Here is a 23,094-nt window from a genome sequence, read left to right as displayed (position 1 = left end):
CATGGACTGAAAGAACGTTTTATTCAAGTGAGAAATGAGATTAGTAGTCTTTTTCTCTCATTAGTTGTAAATGATTAACTCTTTTAGATTAATCTAAAGAAATTATTTTCATTGACTTCTACCACTGAGAGGGCTATATGAGATATGATCCAGGCTATACATTTCTTTTTAATCTTTATTTTAAAGTCCAACATATTCAATTTTACTCCAGTCTTTATTTATCCCACTGTAACGGTTGGAAGATAATAAAAGTGAGGTTATTTTCTTTAGAAACCCAAATATTTAAAATCAAAGGCTTGATTTAGTTGGCTCTGAAGAGAAAAAAGCAGAGAGAAATCTGAAAATCATTTTGTAGAAGTCTCATTGCTTTAAATAAATTATCTTGCATTTATTAAAAATTCAGTAGGAGCTTCTTGTAGCACAAGCTCATTCTTCGTGAATTTGTATAAACACTGGCTCGAGCTTAGTTGGAGGCAAAGTATCCTTGAGGGGATCCCAGAGCTGCATCAACTACTGAGGGACCTCAGAGATGCCCTTTCACCTGCCTGGACTTCAGAATCCCTCTCTGTAAGGTTGCAAAGTTATGGTCTTTTCCAATTACAAAAATGTCATGGTCTCTGACTCTCTCTTAATATAATAATTACATGAAGTAAAATTATAGCACGACCAAATCTTTGTGGCCAGCAGTGGTATTTAAAGAGCTCTATAGTTTTGGCAATATCTTGGATGGCACCACAATTTCCCTGAAAAGGAGTGTTACTTTTCTATGGTTTAAATTATGTTTCCTCCAAGGAAATGTGGTTCTTTGTGAACTGCATCTGAAGGAATGTCTGCTAGAGGGGAGAACTCTCTGCAACAGAGCAATTTATATTTATCTTTGATGGCTAATTCTAAAAAAAGATCCCTTACATTATTTATTATAAATACATTGGTATCTATTATTTATAATAGAGTGGGGCGAAGTTGGAACACACAAAAAAAGTTTAATAATCAATAAAATGCCTTCAGGCAACTTCATTCCTTAGAGGTAGAAAGGTCACAATAATATTTAATTTATATTTTAAAGTATGTCCTTCTACTTTCTGTGTCAAAAAGAGAGTTCTTTTTGTAAGCAAAAATAATTTAAAGACATTTCTTAGCTGGAAAGCTGATGATCCTCCCTATCAGCTGCTTTGGAATGCTTTGAGAATAAAATTAATTATGTTTGCATTAGCTTATACTTTAATAGTTTTAAGAATGATATGAGAGTATACGTATAACCGATTCACATTGCTGTACACCTGAAACTAACACAACATTGTAAATCAACTATACTCCAATAAAAATTTTTAAAAAAGAATGATATGAGAGAGTAAAACTTAAATGTTCTCACCAAAAAAACCCCAAACAAACAAACAAAAACAGATAAATATGTGAGGTGATGGATATGTTGACTAGATGGAGGGACTCCTTTTACAATGTGTATGTATATCAAATCACCACAATGTACACTTTAAATATCTTACAACTTTATATGTCAATTGTATCTCAATAAAGCTGAAATTAAGAATATTTTCTTCACAAGCTTAAAAAAAGAATGACACATATTCTTTGAAGGGCAATCTGGCAGTAACTATCAAAATGAAATTACATACACACATATATAAGTATATGTACACATACATGTCTGATTCTCTAATTTTCTTTTAGGAATATCTCTTTCAGAAATACTTTAACAAGTATACAAAATTTTATTATAATATTCTTTGTCTATCAATAGAGGTTTAGTTAGATAAACTGGTATAGTGCCTTTCTGAAATAATGATATATATTTACTGGCAGAAGAGACATTCATAATATATTGTTAAGTTTTAAAAAAACAAGTTGTGGGACTTCCCTGGTGGCGCAGTGGTTAAGAATCCACCTGCCAATGCAGGGGACACAGGTTCGAGCCCTGGTCCGCGAAGATCCCACATGCCGCGGAGCAACTAAGCCCGTGCACCACAACTACTGAGCCTGCGCTTAGTACAGCCCGCGAGCCACAACTACCAAAGCCCGCGCGCCTAGAGCCTGTGCTCCACAGCAAGAGAAGCCACCGCAATGAGAAGCCTGTGCACCGCAACGAAGAGTAGCCCCTGCTCGCCACAACTAGAGAAAGCCCGTGTGCAGCAACGAAGATACAACGCAGTCAAAAATAAATAAATTTATAAAAAAATAAAATAAAATATCAAGTTGAGTATAGTAAGGGAAATGTGACTCTAGTGTTTTTTTTGTATAGCCAGCAAAATTTCTGAATGATATATGCCAGAATATATGCCTACATTTCAACAGTGTGGAGTGGGATTAGCATTGGAGGACTTTTAGTTTTTACTTTACACATTTTTTTTTTTGCAAAAGGAAAATCATTTTCAGGAAAAAGAAAGGTATTCAACTTATAATTCAGAATGAAAACTTAAATGATCTCATCATAGGTTGATGAAATTACTAAGAATATGAACATAGGCAATAGAGGTCTTACATTTTAATCACTTTTTTCCCTACAAATATTGGCATAAAAGGCTCTAAAGGGTAGTGGAACATTTCACATTATCTATGAAAATTTATTTATTTATTTTTTTGCGGTACGCGGGCCTCTCACTGTTGTGGCCTCTCCGCTGCGGAGCACAGGCTCCGGACGCGCAGGCTCAGCGGCTATGGCTCACGGGCCCAGCCGCTCCGCAGCATGTGGGATCCTCCCGGACCAGGGCACGAACCCGTGTCCCATGCATTGACAGGCGGACTCTCAACCACTGCGCCACCAGGGAAGCCAAAATTTTAAAATTTTATTTCCCAGAACATATTAAACCACCTAAAGTTGGTGACTTTAGGTTTGAACTAAGATATAGAATAGAGCCTGGCTATTAAGATCCTACATTTACCAAATTCATAAGGTTTTTTTTATCTACTAGATATTCTCTGAGGTTGAATAAGTTCATTATATCCATAAGGTCTCTCTCTATTTGGGATGAATTCTCTGATATTTAATATGGGATGTGCCATAGGAAAAGACCCTCCACATTCCTTTATATTCATGAGGTTTATCTCTAGCATGAGTCCTGTGAGGTCATTTTGACTAAAGGCTTCTCCACCTTCACTGCATTTATAGGTTTTTCCTCCAGCATGACAGCTTAGGTGAAGGTAAAGGATAAGCTCTATTTGAAGGCTTTCCTGCATGCTGTGCATTTCAAAAATTCTTTTCTTCAATCGGTTCCCCTATATTTCACTCAAATTCAATTTTGCTTTAGGTTTTTATTACATGCATTGTATTTATTTACACTCTTGCTGGAATAACATTAATAAAGAATATTGGCTTCAGAATGGTAGAAAGCACTCAGCTTTCTCACCAATAAGACAGAAATATGACCTAGACTGAGGATGTTTAGAGAAAATGATGTACTGCCTGGTGTATTACAGTTTCAATAAGTGTTAGTTTCCTCTTCTCCCCCTGTAAAATGTAGTACTATTTTTGTTTTAAAATAAGCGAAAGTGGCAATTCAAATGAACTTCTAAATTATGAGTATTTTTATTTTTTTCACACTAGAATTAGCAGAGCAGCAATCTTAGACAATGTTGTAGTACAATATGCAAAGGGTAATTGCTTAAACAATTTAAGCAAGGGGATGCTTAGCCGAAAGAAAAACTGTACTTTCTATCCGTGGGTTTTTTGTACAGTTTAAGATTTTGGCTACAAATCTATCGGGGTGCTTAAATTTATTACTTATGTGATCTAAATGGTCAAGTGGGTTTTACTTTAATAGTAATGAACATGCCTGTAAAAAAAAAAAAGACCCACTTAATACAGTGTTAACTCAGTCTGTCAGTCTATCTTAAATTCACTTACCCTGAATTAGAAGCTTAAATAAAATGCCAGAGGTAACATAATTCTTCTGGGTAGGATAGAGGGAAGAACTGTAGAAAATAGCAAGAAGATGCTCAAACTGTTCTGAAGAGTTCTATGTAATTTTAAAGCCAATTTTTAATAAAAGCATCAACTGACATTGAAGGGGCTATAATGGAGATTGTTTTTGTTGGTCTATATGCAGTTTTGGTTTTCAAGGTATATGTAACATTCTTTGGAACTATCTCCTCAGAACAAGGAAGCCAATATAAATTTGTTTTATTGAGTTTATATTGCTTTTTCCTTGGTTTTATTCCAGTGGATAGCATTGAAATTTAAGAAAGGCATTTTGAGTCAGTTTCAGGACTGACCCTCTTTTCTAAGCAATGCCATTAAAAAACATAACTAATACTTGTATTTTGGTCTCTTTATAATAAATCACCTATCAGAGATTAAGTCATGGCTGACCTGAGGAAAACATTATCTGTGCTCAAATTTTTTTCTATAATCTTACATGAGCTGTTTTAAAATATATTTCTTGAAAGAGCTTCTTCAGAACAAATTTATAAAGCAGTTAATAGGGTGTGACGGTAGCAGAGCAGGATTGTTAGGACCGGAGGTTGGAGAGAACTGGAAATAGTCAGGTCAGCAGTCCAGAGACTAATCTCTCTGACCATTTGATAAGTCCTGTTTGCCCTCTGGCATCTTTTGCTGGTACGTGGGAGAATTCTGGTACATCTTGCTGGTACGTGGGAGAATTCTGGGTATTCCATCTATTTGTTTTCTAGTATGATAGCAATATTCTCATTATTGGAAAATAGAAAGAGTAGAAGAAAAAAATCACCCATAACCATACTACCCCAGAGACAAGAACAATTTATATTTTACTATATTTACTTCTAATATTTTATATGTATATTTCCAAGCGGTCATGATAATATTATACAGATGGTTTTGTATTTTGCCCTTTTTCATTTACATTAGTAATATACACATTTTCCAGGTTACTATTAACTCTTTATAAATGTGTCACATAATATTTTATTACATATATGCCAAACTAGTCATTATGTCATTGTCATATTTCAAAATACAAAGCTAAATAATTATACTACTTAGCATACTTTATGGGGCTGAGGAATAAATTCTCAATTTCCTAATGCTCCTGAATATGTTCTAGATAACCCTGAGCTATGTTTTGTGAGGGGTCAGAGTTCTGCTTTTCCTTCGTATACACTCCTACATATTCAGGACTGCCTTGTGGTCAGTGTGCAGCAGGTGAACTACTGAGGAAAGACTATAGAAAATGAAACATGCTGAAGAAGTGGGCATCTGAACATTTCAGTGCCAGCAGCCTCCTCTAAAGCCTTCTACAGAAAAATCCTATCACGGGCTAGTGTTATGCCAAGCTGTGAGGAATTAAATCACTTTGGGAGGATTCAGATTTCACTCTCTTCTTTCTGTGACTTTAGTAAAGAGTGTCCTCTCTTGAAGAGGGAGTGAGTTGCTGTATTCTGGATGCTCACATGGACAGCTGGTTTGGAGAGGGGAAGGGGTTATTAACGAACTCAAGAATGGCAGTGCCAAAACAAAGATGTACACATGCTGCAAATTAAAGAAGGGTTTAAAATTTCTATGAAGGAATTCCAGAACAATTTTAGCATACCTAATCATATGAACTTATTCTTTTATTATTTGAAAATTTACTATGTTTCAAAACAGAAAAACAATCTGTGTAAACAGAAAGTAATTTTAGAACCCACATCAAAAGCAAACGGGAACAAGTAAGAAGCCTTTTTTTTTTTTGCGGTACGCGGGCCTCCCACTGTTGTGGCCTCCCCCGCTGCGGAGCAACAGGCTCCGGACGCGCAGGCCCAGCGGCCACGGCCCACGGGCCCAGCCGCTCCGCGGCACGCGGGATCCTCCCGGACTGGGGCACGAATCTGTGTCCCCCACAGCGGCAGGCGGACTCTCAACCACTGCGCCACCAGGGAAGCCCAAGAAGTCTTTTAACAGCTTGCAACAAGTTTACTCTGATCCACTTTAGCACTTCCGTGGTTTTAAAATATATCCAATTATCATTTTAACTAATACTGTCTTTTTAAAAATGACATTTCATTGGTTTATTTAGAGAATCCAATGTAGGTTTCACTGGACTATTCAACTTTGTGTTTCTTTCATATCTTATTAGTTACTATGAATATAATTTTTCTTTGAGTACCACTTTGGTCATATCCCGTTACCGATAGTAAGCATAGTTGGAATAACAACCAATTTTTAAGTCTTCTGATTGCTTATTATATGTCATGCATTGTGCAAAGTGTTCTTCATATACTGTTGCATAGGAAATTGAGTCATTTGTGGTGATGTGGATGGACATAGAGTCTGTCATACAGAGTGAAGTAAGTCAGAAAGAAAAAAACAAACACCGTATATTAATGCATGTATATGGAATCTAGAAAAATGGTACTGATGAACCTAGTGGCAAGGCAGGAATACTGACACAGATGTAGAGAACAGACTCGTGGACACAGTGGGGTAAGGGGAGGGTGGGACGAATTGAGAGAGTAGCACTGACATATATACACTACTATGTGTAAAATAATTAGTGGGAAGCTGCTGTATAGCACAGTGAAATCACCTCGGTGCTTTGTGATGACCTAGAGGGGTGAGATGGGGAGGGTGGAAGGGAGGCCCAAGAGGGAGGGGATATAGGTATACAGACAGCTGATGCACTGTGTTGTACAGCAGAAACTAACACAACATTGTAAAGCAATAATAATCTAATAAAGATGTAAAAAAAAAAGCCACACACACAAAAATACTTCTTTTTAGCCCTTTAAATGCTTAAATCTGAATTCTACTTTATCGGATTTGAATATCTGAAATTAATATGCCTCCTTGCTTCTTTTGCTGCATTTATCTGGTATATTAGTTTCTCGTCTTTGACTTTCAACTTCTTGTGTTGTTCTAGTTTGAGTCTCTCATAAATAGCAAACATATAGCTGATTTTTAAAAAACCTACTGTGAAAACCTCACGTAATAAATGAATGTATCTCACTCAAATTTATTGTGTACTGATATGTTCAGATAGTACTGATATGTTCCTGCCAAATTGTTTTCTGTTTTCTATTTACCCTGTTTTTTATTGTTTATTTTTTGTCACTTTCCTGGCATTTGTTGGACTAAGTACTCTTTGTTTTATGTTAACCTAATGCTTTAGAAGTTATGTAGCCTATAAATTGCAAATTTCTTTTTTTTTAAAATTTTTGTATTCTATTTAACTTATTTTTTTATACAGCAGGTTCTTATTAGTTATCCGTTTTATACATGTTAGTGTACATATGTTAATCCCAATCTCCCAATTCATGACACAAACACTTTCCCCCCTTGGTGTCCATACATTTGTTCTCTACATCTGTGTCTCTATTTCTGCCCTGCAAACCAGTTCATCTGTACCATTTTTCAAGGTTCCACATATATGTGTTAAAATATGATATTTGTTTTTCTCTTTCTGACTTACTTCACTCTGTATGACAGTCTCTACTGTCATACCATCCATGTCTCTACAAATGACCCAATTTCATTCCTTTTTATGGCTGAGTAATATTCCATTGTATACATGTACCACATCTTCTTTATCCATGCATCTGTCAACGGGCATTTAGTTGCTTCCATGACCTGGCTATTCTAAATAGTGCTGCAAAGAACATTGGGGTGCATGTGTCTTTTTGAATTATGGTTGTCTCTAGGTATATGCACAGTAGTGGGATTGCTGGGTCACATGGTAATGCTATTTTTATTTTTTTAAGGAACCTCCATACTGTTCTCCATAGTGGCTGTACCAATTTACATTCATACCAACAGTGTAAGAGGGTTCCCTTTATTCCACACCCTCTCCAGCATTTATTGTTTGTAGATTTTCTGATGATGCCCATTCTAACTGGTGTGAGGTCATACCTCATTGTAGTTTTGATTTGCATTTCTCTAATAATTAGTGATGTTGAGCAGCTTTTCATGTGCTTCATAGCCATCTGTATGTCTTCTTTGGAGACAAGTCTATTTAGGTCTTCTGCCCATTTTTGGATTGGGTTGCTTGTTTTTTTAATATTGAGCTGCAAGAGCTGTTTATATGATTTGGAGTTTAACCCTTTCTCCGTTGATTCATTTGCAAATATTTTCTCCCATTCTGAGGGTTATCTTATTCTTTTATTATTTGAAAATTTACTATGTTTCAAAACAGAAAAACAATCTGTGTAAACAGAAAGTAATTTTAGAACCCACATCAAAAGCAAACGGGAACAAGTAAGAAGCCTTTTTTTTTTTTGCGGTACGCGGGCCTCCCACTGTTGTGGCCTCCCCCGCTGCGGAGCAACAGGCTCCGGACGCGCAGGCCCAGCGGCCACAGCCCACGGGCCCAGCCGCTCCGCGGCACGCGGGATCCTCCCGGACTGGGGCACGAATCTGTGTCCCCCACAGCGGCAGGCGGACTCTCAACCACTGCGCCACCAGGGAAGCCCAAGAAGTCTTTTAACAGCTTGCAACAAGTTTACTCTGATCCACTTTAGCACTTCCGTGGTTTTAAAATATATCCAATTATCATTTTAACTAATACTGTCTTTTTAAAAATGACATTTCATTGGTTTATTTAGAGAATCCAATGTAGGTTTCACTGGACTATTCAACTTTGTGTTTCTTTCATATCTTATTAGTTACTATGAATATAATTTTTCTTTGAGTACCACTTTGGTCATATCCCGTTACCGATAGTAAGCATAGTTGGAATAACAACCAATTTTTAAGTCTTCTGATTGCTTATTATATGTCATGCATTGTGCAAAGTGTTCTTCATATACTGTTGCATAGGAAATTGAGTCATTTGTGGTGATGTGGATGGACATAGAGTCTGTCATACAGAGTGAAGTAAGTCAGAAAGAAAAAAACAAACACCGTATATTAATGCATGTATATGGAATCTAGAAAAATGGTACTGATGAACCTAGTGGCAAGGCAGGAATACTGACACAGATGTAGAGAACAGACTCGTGGACACAGTGGGGTAAGGGGAGGGTGGGACGAATTGAGAGAGTAGCACTGACATATATACACTACTATGTGTAAAATAATTAGTGGGAAGCTGCTGTATAGCACAGTGAAATCACCTCGGTGCTTTGTGATGACCTAGAGGGGTGAGATGGGGATGGTGGAAGGGAGGCCCAAGAGGGAGGGGATATAGGTATACAGACAGCTGATGCACTGTGTTGTACAGCAGAAACTAACACAACATTGTAAAGCAATAATAATCTAATAAAGATGTAAAAAAAAAAGCCACACACACAAAAATACTTCTTTTTAGCCCTTTAAATGCTTAAATCTGAATTCTACTTTATCGGATTTGAATATCTGAAATTAATATGCCTCCTTGCTTCTTTTGCTGCATTTATCTGGTATATTAGTTTCTCGTCTTTGACTTTCAACTTCTTGTGTTGTTCTAGTTTGAGTCTCTCATAAATAGCAAACATATAGCTGATTTTTAAAAAACCTACTGTGAAAACCTCACGTAATAAATGAATGTATCTCACTCAAATTTATTGTGTACTGATATGTTCAGATAGTACTGATATGTTCCTGCCAAATTGTTTTCTGTTTTCTATTTACCCTGTTTTTTATTGTTTATTTTTTGTCACTTTCCTGGCATTTGTTGGACTAAGTACTCTTTGTTTTATGTTAACCTAATGCTTTAGAAGTTATGTAGCCTATAAATTGCAAATTTCTTTTTTTTTAAAATTTTTGTATTCTATTTAACTTATTTTTTTATACAGCAGGTTCTTATTAGTTATCCGTTTTATACATGTTAGTGTACATATGTTAATCCCAATCTCCCAATTCATGACACAAACACTTTCCCCCCTTGGTGTCCATACATTTGTTCTCTACATCTGTGTCTCTATTTCTGCCCTGCAAACCAGTTCATCTGTACCATTTTTCAAGGTTCCACATATATGTGTTAAAATATGATATTTGTTTTTCTCTTTCTGACTTACTTCACTCTGTATGACAGTCTCTACTGTCATACCATCCATGTCTCTACAAATGACCCAATTTCATTCCTTTTTATGGCTGAGTAATATTCCATTGTATACATGTACCACATCTTCTTTATCCATGCATCTGTCAACGGGCATTTAGTTGCTTCCATGACCTGGCTATTCTAAATAGTGCTGCAAAGAACATTGGGGTGCATGTGTCTTTTTGAATTATGGTTGTCTCTAGGTATATACACAGTAGTGGGATTGCTGGGTCACATGGTAATGCTATTTTTATTTTTTTAAGGAACCTCCATACTGTTCTCCATAGTGGCTGTACCAATTTACATTCATACCAACAGTGTAAGAGGGTTCCCTTTATTCCACACCCTCTCCAGCATTTATTGTTTGTAGATTTTCTGATGATGCCCATTCTAACTGGTGTGAGGTCATACCTCATTGTAGTTTTGATTTGCATTTCTCTAATAATTAGTGATGTTGAGCAGCTTTTCATGTGCTTCATAGCCATCTGTATGTCTTCTTTGGAGACAAGTCTATTTAGGTCTTCTGCCCATTTTTGGATTGGGTTGCTTGTTTTTTTAATATTGAGCTGCAAGAGCTGTTTATATGATTTGGAGTTTAACCCTTTCTCCGTTGATTCATTTGCAAATATTTTCTCCCATTCTGAGGGTTATCTTTTCATCTTGTTTATAGTTTCCTTTGTTTTGCAAAAGTTTTAAGTTTCATTAGGTCCCATTTATTTTTTTTTTTGTTTTTATTTCCATTACTCTAGGAGGTGGATCAAAACAGATTTGCTGTGATTTATGTCAAAGAGTGTTCTTTCTACGTTTTCCTCTAAGAGTTTTATAGTGTCCGGTCTTACATTTAGGTCTCTAATCCATTTTGAGTTTATTTTTATGTATGGTGTTAGGAAGTGTTTTAATTTCATTCTTTTACATGTAGTTGTCCAGTTTTCCCAGCACCACTTATTGAAGAGACTGTCTTTTCTCCATTGTATATCCTTGCCTCCTTTGTCACAGATTAGTTGACCATAGATGCGTGGGTTTATCTCTGGGCTTTCTATCCTGTTCCATTGATCTATATTTCTGTTTCTGTGCCAGTACCATATTGTCTTGATTACTGTAGCTTTGCAGTATAGTCTGATGTCAGGGAGTCTGATTCCTCCACCTTCGTTTTTTTCCCTCAAGACTGCTTTGGCTATTCGGGGTCTTTTGTGTCTCCATACAAATTTTAAGATTTTTTTGTTCTAGTTCTGTGAAAAATGCCACTGGTAATTTGATAGGGACATTGCTCTGCCTAGTATTCACCTGTGAAGCCATCTGGTCTTGGACTTTTGTTTGTTGGAAGAATTTTAATCACAGTTTCAATTTCATTACTTGTGATTGGTCTGTTCATATTTTCTATTTCTTCCTGTTTCAGTCTTGGAAGCGTATACCTTACTAAAGATTTGTCCATTTCTTCCACGTTGTCCATTTTATTGGCTAGAGTTCCTTATAGTAGTTTCTTAGAATGCTTTGTATTTCTGCGGTGTCTGTTGTAACTTCTCATTTTCATTTCTAATTTTATTGATTTGAGTCCCCTCCGTCTTTTTCTTGATGACCTGGCTAACGGTTTATCAATTTTGTTTATCTTCTCAAAGAACCAGCTTTTAGTTTTATTGAGCTCTGCTATTATTTTCTTTGTTTCTATTTCACTTATTTTTGCTCTGATCTTTATGATTTCTTTCCTTCTGCTAACTTTGGGTTTTGTTTGTTCTTCTTTCTCTAGTTCCTTTAGGTGTGATGTTAGATTGTTTATTTGAGATGTTTCTTGTTTCTTAACGTAGGCTTCTATTGCTATCAACTTCCCTCTTAGAACTGCTTTTGCTGCATCCCATAGGTTTTGCATTGTCGTGTTTTCATTGTAATCTGTCTGTAGGTATTTTTTGATTTTCTCTTTGACCTCTTCCGTGATCTCTTGGTTATTTACTAATGTATTGTTTAGCCTCCATGTGTTTGTGTTTTTTACATTTTTCCCCTGTAACTGATTTCTAATCTCATAGCATTGTGGTCAGAAAAGAAGCTTGGTATGATTCCAATTTTCTTAAATTTACTGAAGCTTTATTTGTGACCCAAGATGTGATCTATCCTGGAGAATGTTCCATATGCACTTGAGAAGAAAGTGTAATCTTCTGGTTTCGGATGGAATGTCCTATAAACATCAGTTAAATCTATCTGGTCTATTGTGTCATTTAAAGCTTGTGTTTCCTTATTAGTTTTCTGTCTGGATGATTTGTCCGTTGGTGTAAGTGAGGTGTTAAAGTCCCCCACCTTTATTGTGTTACTGTCTATTTCCTTTTATAGCTGTTCGTATTTGCCTTATGTATTGAGGTGCTCCTATGATGGGTGCATGTATATTTATAATTGTTATGTCTTCTTCTTGGATTGATCCCTTGATCATTATGTAGTGTCCTTCCTTGTCTCTTGTAACCTTCTTTATTTTAAAGTCTCTTTTATCTTATATGAGTATTGCTACTCCAGCTTTCTTTTGAGTTCCATTTGCATGAAATATCTTTTTCCATCCCCTCGGTTTCAGTCTGTATGCATCCCTAGGTGTGAAGTGGGTCTCTTGTAGACAGCATATATATATATGGTCTTGTTTTTGTATCTATTCAGTAAGCCTGTGTTTTGGGGTTGGAGCATTTAATCCATTCACATTTAAGGTAATTATCGATATGTATGTTCCTATTACTATTTTCTTAATTGTTATGGGTTTGTTTTTGTAGGTCCTTTTCTTCTCTTGTCTCCCTCTTAGAGAAGTTCCTTTAGCATTTGTCGTAGAGCTGGTTTGGTGGTGCTGAATTTTGTTAGCTTTTGCTTGTCTGTAAAGCTTTTGATTTCTCTGTCAAATCTGAATGAGATCCTTGCCTGGTAGAGTAATCTTGTTTGTAGGTTCTTCCCTTTCATCATTTTAAATATATCGTGCCACTCCCTTCTGGCTTGTAGAGTTTCTGCTGGGAAATCAGCTGTTAACCTTATGGGAGTTTCCTTGTATGTTATTTGTCATTTTTCCCTTGTTGCTTTCAGTAATTTTTCTTTGTTTTTAATTTTGTCAGTTTGATTACTATGTGCCTCGGTGTGTTTCCCCTTGGGTTTATCCTGCCTGGGACTCTCTGCGCTTCCTGGACTTGGGTGGCTATTTCCTTTCCCATGTTAGGGAAGTTTTTGACTATTATCTCTTCAAATATTTTCTCCAGTCCTTTCTCTCTCTCTTCTCCTCTGGGACCCCTGTAATGCGAATGCTGTTGCATTTAATGTCCCAGATGTCTCTCAGGCTGTCTTCATTTCTTTTCATTCTTTTTTCTTTATTCTGTTCCATGGCAGTGAATTGCACCATTCTGTCTTCCAGGTCACTTATCCGTTCTTCTGCCTCAGTTATTCTGCTATTGATTCCTTCCAGTGTATTTTTCATTTCAGTTATTGTATTGTTCATCTGTGTTTGCTTCTTCTTTAATTCTTCTAGGTGTTTGTTCTTTAATTCCTGCATCTTCTCCATCTTTGCCTCCATTCTTTTTCCAAGGTCCTGGATTATCTTCACTATCATTACTCTGAATTCTTTTTCTGGAAGGTTTCCTATCTCCACTTCATTTAGTTGTTTTTCTGAGGTTTTATCTTGTTCTATCATCTGGTACATAGCCCTCTGCCTTTTCATCTTGTCTATCTTTCTGTGAATGTGGTTGTTTTCCACAGGCTGCAGGATTGTAGTTCTTCTTGCTTCTGCTGTCTGTCCTCTGGTCTAATCTATTTTCTTTAGCACACATATTTACCCTTAAAGGTTTCTATTAACATTAAGAGTTACCCAAGATCTATATCCTCACTCCAAGCAAGTTAAGAACTTTAGCAGTATTTTAATCCCTTCTTCTTCTCTTCTTGTCAGTCTCCCTCTGTACCTCTCATATTGAGGTCATCTGGGCTTTAATTCCAATTTTTTATTAAAATTTTTCAATAATCAATACTTTTTTCAGTCTGAACTACAAGCTTTACTTTTTTCCTTGCTCACTCCTCTTTCTTGAATCTATCATATTTCTCTTGGATTTATTTCCAGGTATACATCTTCTAGTAATTCTTTCAGAGAGCATTCAGGAGTAGTAAACTTTCTGAACCCTGTGTGTCTGAAAATTTTTATTTTTCCCCAATACTTGAATGATATTTGACTGGAGGGGAATGTTATGTTCCAAATAATTTTCTCTCATAACATTAAGATAACTGCCTCATTTTATAAAATTATGCTTAGTGTTACTAAGGAAAGTATTATACAGTGAATCTCATCTAGAAGCTTTTAGCATTTCCTCTTTTTTCTGCATTCTAAAGTTTCTCCCTGATGGTCTAGGACTGGATATTTTTCCATCCACCTTGCTAAACATTTTCATTCATAGGAACTATGTCTTTTTCTTTCTTCTTCTTTTTTAAGTCTTGGGAACTTGTCTTCAATTATATTTCTGAATATTTCATTCCACATATTCCCTCTGACCCTTCCTCCTTTTGGAATTCCTATTATTTCTAATGTTAGAAGTGCCAATCTCCCCTGTACACTTTACATTTCTTTTTCTTACATCCAATAACCCTAAGTTTTGGAAAGATTTCAAGACTCAAATTTCCAGCTCATTAATTTGTTCTTCAGCTATGCTAATGCTCATATTCAGAGGGAAAAAATCCATTAAATTTGTTTCAACAATCATATATTTTCATTTCTCACATCTCTATTTTTTCCTCACAAAATCTGTTTTAATTTCACAACTGCTGTATGCTCTCTTCTCTCTCTGAGGGTATCAATTATATTTCTTATAAAATCTCCATTTGTTTATTCTGCTACTTCTATTTTCTCAGCTCTTAGTTCTCTAGTTTGATGAATTTTTTTTAATGGAGTGGATTTTCCTCAGATTTGATGATTCTAGACCATTTGCTTAGATTTGTATCTGCTATTCTTCCTTAGTTTTGGTGTAAAAATGCCCACCAATGGGAGCAGATGTGCCCTTGGGTGGGGGGTACCATAGGGGTCCTGGAGGTTTCCAGTTTCCTGGCATTGCCCTGCTTCTCCATTCCAAGTGTCCACATTCATTGTCTGTTCCTAGGGTCAGACATGCCTGCACAGAAGTGTGTGTAGTCAAAGACTCACCTACTTAGCAATCCCGACAGCAGGACTCCAGAGACCCATCTGATTCCTGTGTCCAGTACCTAGGACCCTTTTGTAGTGTGTCATTCAATATATGTTTTGGGTTATAGTTTCCTCCTTCCATCAGATCCTTTTCTCCTCTCTCTTTCTCTCTCTACTTTTTTTCCTTCTTTTGTGCAACACTTCATAATTCCTGACTCAATTTGGGCACACTCTGTTGTCATTATAGATTCATTTGCTTGTTTTCTGTAATTTCCAAGGATTTGGGGCAGGTGGGGAAGACTAGAGCATGCTGTGTTGATTCAATAGTCTAATATTCAATTATACAGCCATTAAAAATGAGATAATTCCATTTGCAGCAACATGGATGTACCTAGAGATTATTACACTAATAATGTGAAATAAGTCATAGACAAATGTCATATGATAATGTGATAATAGACAAATGATAACAAATAGACAAATAAGACAATAGACAAATAATAGACAAATAGACAAATAATAGACAAATAGACAAATAAGACAATAGACAAATAATAGACAAATAGACAAATAAGTCATAGACAAATGTCATATGATAATAATGTGAAATAAGTCATAGACAAATGTCATATGATATAACTTATATGTGGAAGTTAAAAAAATGATACAAATGAACTTATTTACAAAACAGAAATAGACTCACAGACATAGAAAACAAACCGTTACCAAAGGGGAAAGGTGGGGAGGGATAAATTAGGAGTTTGGGATTAGCAGTTACAAAATACTATATATAGAGACTTCCCTGGTGGTCCAGTGGTTGAGACTTTGCCTGCCAGTGCAGGGAGTGTGGGTTCAATCCCTAGTCGGGGAGCTAAGATCCCACATGCCTTGTGGCCAAAAAACCAAACCATAAAACAGAAACAATATTGTAACAAATTCAATAAAGACTTTAAAAATGGTCCACATCAAAATAATCTTTAAAAAAATACTATATATAGAATAGATAAACAATAATGTCCTACTGTGTAGCAGAGGGAACTATATTCAGTATCTTGTAATAACCTATAATGGAAAAGAATCTGGAAAAAGAAAAAGAAAAAAAAAAGAATCTGAAAAAAGAATATATATATATATGTATAACTGAATCACTTTGCTGTACACCTGAACCTAATACAACATTGTAAATCAACTACACTTCAAAAAAATAGTTTAATATTCATTACATGTGTGGAGCTTCTCTAACATGAATACTTTGGTGACAGCAAAAAAACAGATATTTTTAAAAGTTATCTGAATAGTTAAAAACATACAATGTTTTCATTTGGGATGAAAGACAAGTATACAAATTCCATATTCTAGTAATGTGTTTTTCTTCAAAGCCCCCTCCCACCCAAAGACAGCCTCAGATGGGTGAGATATGGTAGTTGCTAACTAAATGATGTGTTTGTGAGGTTAAGCCAAAGTTCAGAAAGGCTCACATAAATTAACAGTGTATCTATTTAAGTTTCTCTCTTGCTGAAGTAACAGATGTGTCTTTAGGAAAAAGAAAAGAAACTTTAAAATCCCACTTAAAATAAGCCTATCAACATACAGCTTTATGATGTAAAAGGCAAACAGCTTTTGCATCCTTGTGATCTGAGATCAAATAATTTGACTCAAATGGAAAGAAAACAGGAATATTTGGAAAGTGGTTTCCAAAAAAGTCATAATGATACTGGCTTTTTTTTCCATTCATATGAAATGTTTTGAAGCTATTATTAGAGAGGACTGCATATTCTTTTTTCTCTCTCATAATTCTTTTTTTTTTTTTTTTTTTTTTTTTGGTACGCGGGCCTCTCACTGCTGTGGCCTCTCCCGTGGCGGAGCACAGGCTCTGGACGCGCAGGCTTAGCAGCCGTGGCTCACGGGCCTAGCCGCTCCACGGCATGTGGGATCTTCCCAGACCGGGGCACGAACCCCTGTCCCCTGTATCGTCAGGCGGACTATCAACCACTGCGCCACCAGAGAAGCCCTCTCTCATAATTCTTATGGGAGAAAAATATAGTTAAACGAGATGAAAATATTATATCCATATTAATAATTTAATTTTTCTGTCTTAAAAGAAAGTGACCTCAAAGCTACAATCCAATCAATTTAATTGGTCACTCTTGAATAGAGTGGGGATTTACCACCTACGTTTTATGTCTATTTTAGCATGTGAGCTTTTGATGATAAATTCTGTGGGTGGTGATGGCTGAGCGGAGTAATGAGACAAATATTCAGTAAATCTGGCTGATAAAACACAACAAGAATTTCACTACCAAGTTCCTAATCTGTGTTTCTTTGTCAGCTCGTACCCTAGGTAAAAATGCTTCATGTTAATTTGATTGTGACAGGATTTTTTTCCCTGGAGCTTTGATTATAAATTATTATAACAGCTTTCTTTCTCAGATCAATAAAGCATCGTTTGGGAATGCGTGGATGTGGAGAGGGGGCACACACACACACATTCACATACAACGCTATGGATTAAAGCAGCATTTTACCATCATCCCCAAACAGAGAAAACACTAGTCTCATTATCCTTTTATACCTTTTTAAATAATATAACGCCAATGTGGATAAATGGTTCACCAGATGAGAGCACAAATGAGGTAGTTCTGAGAGGGGCGGTGTGGTCTGATATCCTAGGGGAAAAGCTACAAATAAACCTAAGGTGTGGTTGCTAGAATAATTAAGCTGCTTTTAGAATTAAGGTGAATTAATTGTGTTCTAATTAGAGTGGCACAGGTGCTTTTGTTGAGCACATTATTCTACGTTATTGGAACAGAAATCTGCTGACAATGTCACAGCCTGAAAGTATCGGCCTCTTATCTGTGACCAAAACCTGATATATCTCAGTACTGAGAAGTGGCCAAAGAAACCACCTGAGTCACTGAGCGAATGGAATTTGCTCTGATGTTCCTCTGTATCTGTGTTGAATTTAGCTCTTTTTTTAAGCATAAATACTTTTAGTTTATTTTGTTTGTTTTGGGAGATGAATATTTTGGTTTAGCCACAAATTCTCACATCAGTAGTGCTCTGAGATAGCAGAATGTCTGATCTGTTAATTGGAATACATTTTTTGCCAGCTATTTTTCTGGATTAGTACATTAATTTTCTAAAATGTGCTTGGTTTCTTCTAATATCAAATCTATTCCTTTCTAGGCTTAATTCATAAAGGTTTTTTTGTGTGTGTTTGTACTAAGTCTCCACTAATGTTAGTAGCAGAGAGCTGTATGGACCATTAATCCATCCAGTAAGCATTCTTTTGTTCTTTTATAGATGATTTTTGATAATACAGCAAGCTAAAACAAAGAAGAGGGCATTCTAGGAGAGGGAATATGTGGATATGAAGGCCATAGGTAAAAATAAATTGTATCTCTTCCCAAAAGAATAAGAGGACATTAGGACTTCGAGGAAAGAGATAACTTGGTAACTAGCTAGCCAGCTAGCTACATAAATAACAGGAAAGGGTTTACGCATGTATCAGAATGGTACCACTGGAGGCTTGTGTTTCTCTCTCTGCTTTAGTGGGATGGTGACTGGGTATCTGGACAACACTGTGGCATCATTTGTGTTCCTAGAGGATGTAGGTCTCACTGAAGAAAATGACCTACAACTGCTGCATAGGTGGTATTAGCTTGGAGAGGTGAAGGACTGGAGGTCACGAGTCTCTGGTGCTTCAAAATTTGGGACCCTCTCATAGGCAGTTAAGCTCCATCATCAGGAAAGTGATTTGAATTGGTCTTTTATATCAGGGGTCAGAAAGAAAGAACTGATATGGTGATGTAAAGCTGGTGATGGATCTTTTATCTCTAGAAGGTAGGTAAAGAAGACTTGGCATGCATTGTCAAAGTTCTAGACCCCATCAAAGCCCATGGGTCTCTGAGGGGAGTGGAATGAGCCCTATGTAGTACAAGAGCTACAAATGAAAGCAGCCAGGTTCCTGGGGAGATCCTGGACACAAGAAAGAGGAACAATGGTTGCTGGTCCCTCAAGGAGACACCACAGCCACACTGGACATGGGACTTCAAGAGTGACAGGAACCTTGAAAGAGAAGGTTCTGTGGACTGAAGGGCTTGAGCATCACTGCTAGGCTTGGAAAGGTCAATAGTGCACCCTTGAGGGGGTGGGGTCCCTCAAAGTGTCAGTCTCCTTCAGAGGCTTCCCACAGCTGGACTTCCCTGAGGTGGGGAAGAGCAGGGCTGGGTCAGCTGCTGTAGAAATCTAGCTTTCAACAGTGAGAGACCCTGATGTGGCAGCAGAAGGTCAAGCAGCAGTAGCAGTGGCTTAGGCTGCTGGTCAGATTTCCCTTTTATTGGGTCCAAATGCAGTTTCTGGGCAATGCATAGGAAGTGGGGAACCCAAGAGGTCATCAATAGTGGCCTTCTCGCCCCTCTGACACTTAGAATCCCATCCAATTTTGATTGAATTTGTTGAGATCAGAGGGATGTGACTACCTCAAATGTTGTGTTCTGGGAAAGTTCCTCGTAGTTAAGCAGTAAATTATTGCTATTTCATATCCATCATGAAATTACACTTTATGTTAATTTCATTCATCTTCATCATAGTCTTAGAAAACATACACTAAACAGCAGTAAGGACCTGGTGTTATGATTACAAGTGTATACTGAAAAAAAAAATCCAGGTGCAAACCAGAGAATTTCTAGAATTTCTTTCCAATTCATACTACCTTATGAATTTTGTTTCTCTGAACCTATTAATTTTTTTCAACTTGAATTTCTGAAAGTGCTACTCAATTAATAGGAAATATCTTAGGGCCATTGGACCCAGAAGAAGTCACATAGTTCAGAATGGCCAGAAAATACTACCACCAAACCATCCTCATTGTTTCAACCTCAACCCCATATCCTTTCTTTAAATATCTCTCAGGGACTTCCCTGGTGGTCCAGTGGTTAAGAATCCCCCTTCCAATGCAGGGGACGCAGGTTTGATCCCTGGTCAGGGAATTAAGATTCCCACATGCTGCAGGGCAACTAAGCCCACATGCCACAACTAGAGAACCTGCACACTACAACTAGAGAGCCCATGTGCCACAACTACAGAGCCCACGTGCTCTGGAGCCTGCACACCACAACTAAGAGAAGCCCACACACCTCAACTAAGACCCAACACAGCCAAAAATTAAAAAATTTAAAAATATTTTTAAAAATCTCTCAAAGATTAAATTTTACCCCCTAAATCAATTTTTACAGATCACAGCCACACTCCACTGAAAATTAGGTAACAGCATCTATAAATCTCAGACCCCAGGAAGACAACTGAAAGTCTCAATATAAAAGTAGTGGAAAGATTTTATATTCTATACGCATTGAAAAATAAAACACATTTTCCCAGTAAAAGCTGAAGAAACAAAGATGAGATATAAGTGATTCAACTGAAGTTAAAAGGTATTTGCAATCACAAAAATTAGTATGCATAAAAACAGTTGATTACTTAATAAAGAATGTTTAACATAAGTGTACCCCTTTTGGCTTGTCTATGATAAGGATCACCAGTATTAAGTATACTTTTGCTATTTAACAAGATGCATTTAAAATATTTCCAGTGGAATAAATGTAAGTGCTATACACAGCATGGGAGATAACAATTACTTACCCTGTAGGCTGGCTCTCAAATTCTTCTGACCACTGCTCTTGAATATCCTCTGTAGAAAGATCTACATCCCGGGTGGTGGCAAAATTGAACTCACTGCCTTCATTTCCATGGAAATAAATGGAGTTCCCATCTGACTGACAGCTATGCTGTAGATAAAAAGAGAGCATGGGGTGTCTGTTGAATTGGTTTTGTAGCTATATCTGTCTTACTCATGTATAATTAGAGTTTTTAGAAAACTCATTATGTTATTCCCTCTATGGTGGACTCCGAAATCAAAAGAAATTGTTACCTCTTTTTTTTTGGTCTTGTTTAATTCAATTACAGTTTCTCTCTAGCTTATTAAGTTATCACAAAAAAAGAGTCAAGAGGCCATTTGAGCTTTGCCACCTCAGCCTTCAGTATGAAACAAGAATATTTTAATTGGAATAATTTCCCATCTTTACCACAGTCCTTGTTGTGGGAATTAAGTGTGATAATGACGTGTCATATATTTTCAATACTGTGGATACAGGCTAAATCACACTGACCTTTTCAATATTCCATATATTTCTGGCTTGCCATTCAAGCCTTTCACAATTTGTCTATAAATGGGATATGAGCCGAACAGCTTGCTAATCAAAACATGGAATACAGAAAAGGTCAAAGTAATCCCTGATATGATCATATATTCTCAGCCAGCTTTTGAGTAAAAGTGTCTGACCAGACCTAGGAAGTGCATGATGTCCCCAAGGAGGAGCTCATAAACAACAAACTTTGTTATTCTCCAAAAGAACACCAGGCTTACAAAGAATAAAGAAAAATAATTTTTTGTGATGCTTTTATTTTTTTATTTATTTTTTTTTTGCGTACATGGGCCTCTCACTGTTGTGGCCTCTCCCGTTGCGGAGCACAGGCTCCGGACGCACAGGCTCAGCGGCCATGGCTCACGGGCCCAGCTGCTCCGTGGCATGTGGGATCCTCCCGGACCAAGGCCCGAACCCGTGTCCCCTGCATCGGCAGGCGGACTCTCAACCACTGTGCCACCAGGGAAGCCCGTGATGCTTTTTTTTTAACCTACATTTTTTCAGCTTAAAGTGAATAGTCAAAGGCAAGATCCAACTCTGGAGCTGAGTAAACTGAGTATTTAGTTTTAAAAAATATGATAAGCTTTTGCATTAATCATTTTTTGGTAATGTCACACATAGAGAAATGCTAAAAAATGAAAGACCAAACATTCTTTTAAGTTTTATATACTCTTAAAATAGGAATGAAGAAAAATAACTGGACAGAGAGTATCAGTTGGGCCCAGTGACTGTAAGTTCTGCAGGGCAGGGGTCATGTCCCTGTATTCCAGGTTTTAGCACAGTGCTTGGCATATGGTAGGAATTCAAAAATATTTGTTGAGTAATTCAATACATGAATAAATGAATGATATGGTTATGCCTTTCAGGTAATTAACTAATCTGTTATGGAGAACTCATGATGTAGTAAGCGTTAAGGAAGGTACTGGAGGGAAGGGGTTTATAAGAGTATAAAAATATCTAATCTTTGCTCTAAAAAATTACAGTCTAGTTGATATTTATCAAAGGCAGCATATGGAAAGCTAATGAGTGGAGGAAGGTAGGAATCACTGTGTCCAGGGCTGGTCTAGATGTGCAGGCTTCATGTATGAGCAGGTCTTCAATTGGCTTTAAAGGACTGAGAAAAATCCAAGTTAGATGACAAATATGAATAAATTACATAGGTGATAAGTAGGCATAATTTTGAGAATTAGACTGGAGCCTGACTGTAAAGGATCTTAAATGGTAATCTAAGAGATCTCTGCAATATGCCATCAGCAGTGATGTTCTAAAATAGAGCAGTGATGTGTGCAAAGAAATGTTTTATGACTATTAAACTAATTATGGCAGGTAAAATCAATGGGGAGGGATATCAGACTTCTATACTGAAAGAGTAAAAAAGCTTTCAGAAGCTTCCAGAAGTTCAAGAGAATTGAAGCATATGATCTTGGGGGAGTCATTTCACAGCACTAAGACGTAAGGCATACCCACTGGGCCTGCCATCAGCTTAGATAATACCGTAGTGTGTGGCAGGCTTCACCTGCCTGAGGCTCTTCTTCACACCACAATGAGTACAGATTATTCACGGATGTTAAATTGAGCTCATTATATATGATCCTTAACCCAGATACATTGATCAAAACTAGGATTCAGGGCTTCCCTGGTGGCGCAGTGGTTAGGGGTCCGCCTGCCGATGCAGGGGGCGCGGGTTCGTGCCCCGGTCCGGGAAGGTCCCGCGTGCCGCGGAGCGGCTGGGCCCATGAGCCGTGGCCGCTGGGCCTGCGCGTCCGAAGCCTGTGCTCCGCAATGGTAGGGGCCGCAGCAGTGAGAGGCCCGCGTACCGCAAAAAAAAAAAAAAAAAAACCAAAAAAAACCCCCC

At 37.2% G+C, this 23,094-nt stretch overlaps 1 protein-coding gene across 1 annotated transcript in view; it reads right to left on the bottom strand.

The window, feature by feature from the left end:
* Positions 1-23,094, bottom strand: part of RELN (reelin) — a 360,093-nt gene that overhangs the window by 181,159 nt on the left and 155,840 nt on the right. The window contains exon 9 of the mRNA XM_024738082.1: positions 20,677-20,822. Within this exon, the coding sequence (XP_024593850.1) occupies positions 20,677-20,822 (146 nt within the window). The remainder of the gene's footprint in view (positions 1-20,676; positions 20,823-23,094) is intronic.

The sequence above is a fragment of the Neophocaena asiaeorientalis genome, unplaced genomic scaffold, assembly GCF_003031525.2.
Source record: "Neophocaena asiaeorientalis asiaeorientalis breed wild unplaced genomic scaffold, Neophocaena_asiaeorientalis_V1.1 scaffold170, whole genome shotgun sequence".
In the NCBI taxonomy this organism is placed as follows: Eukaryota; Metazoa; Chordata; class Mammalia; order Artiodactyla; family Phocoenidae; genus Neophocaena; species Neophocaena asiaeorientalis.
This window is presented reverse-complemented; position numbering and strand designations above follow the sequence as displayed.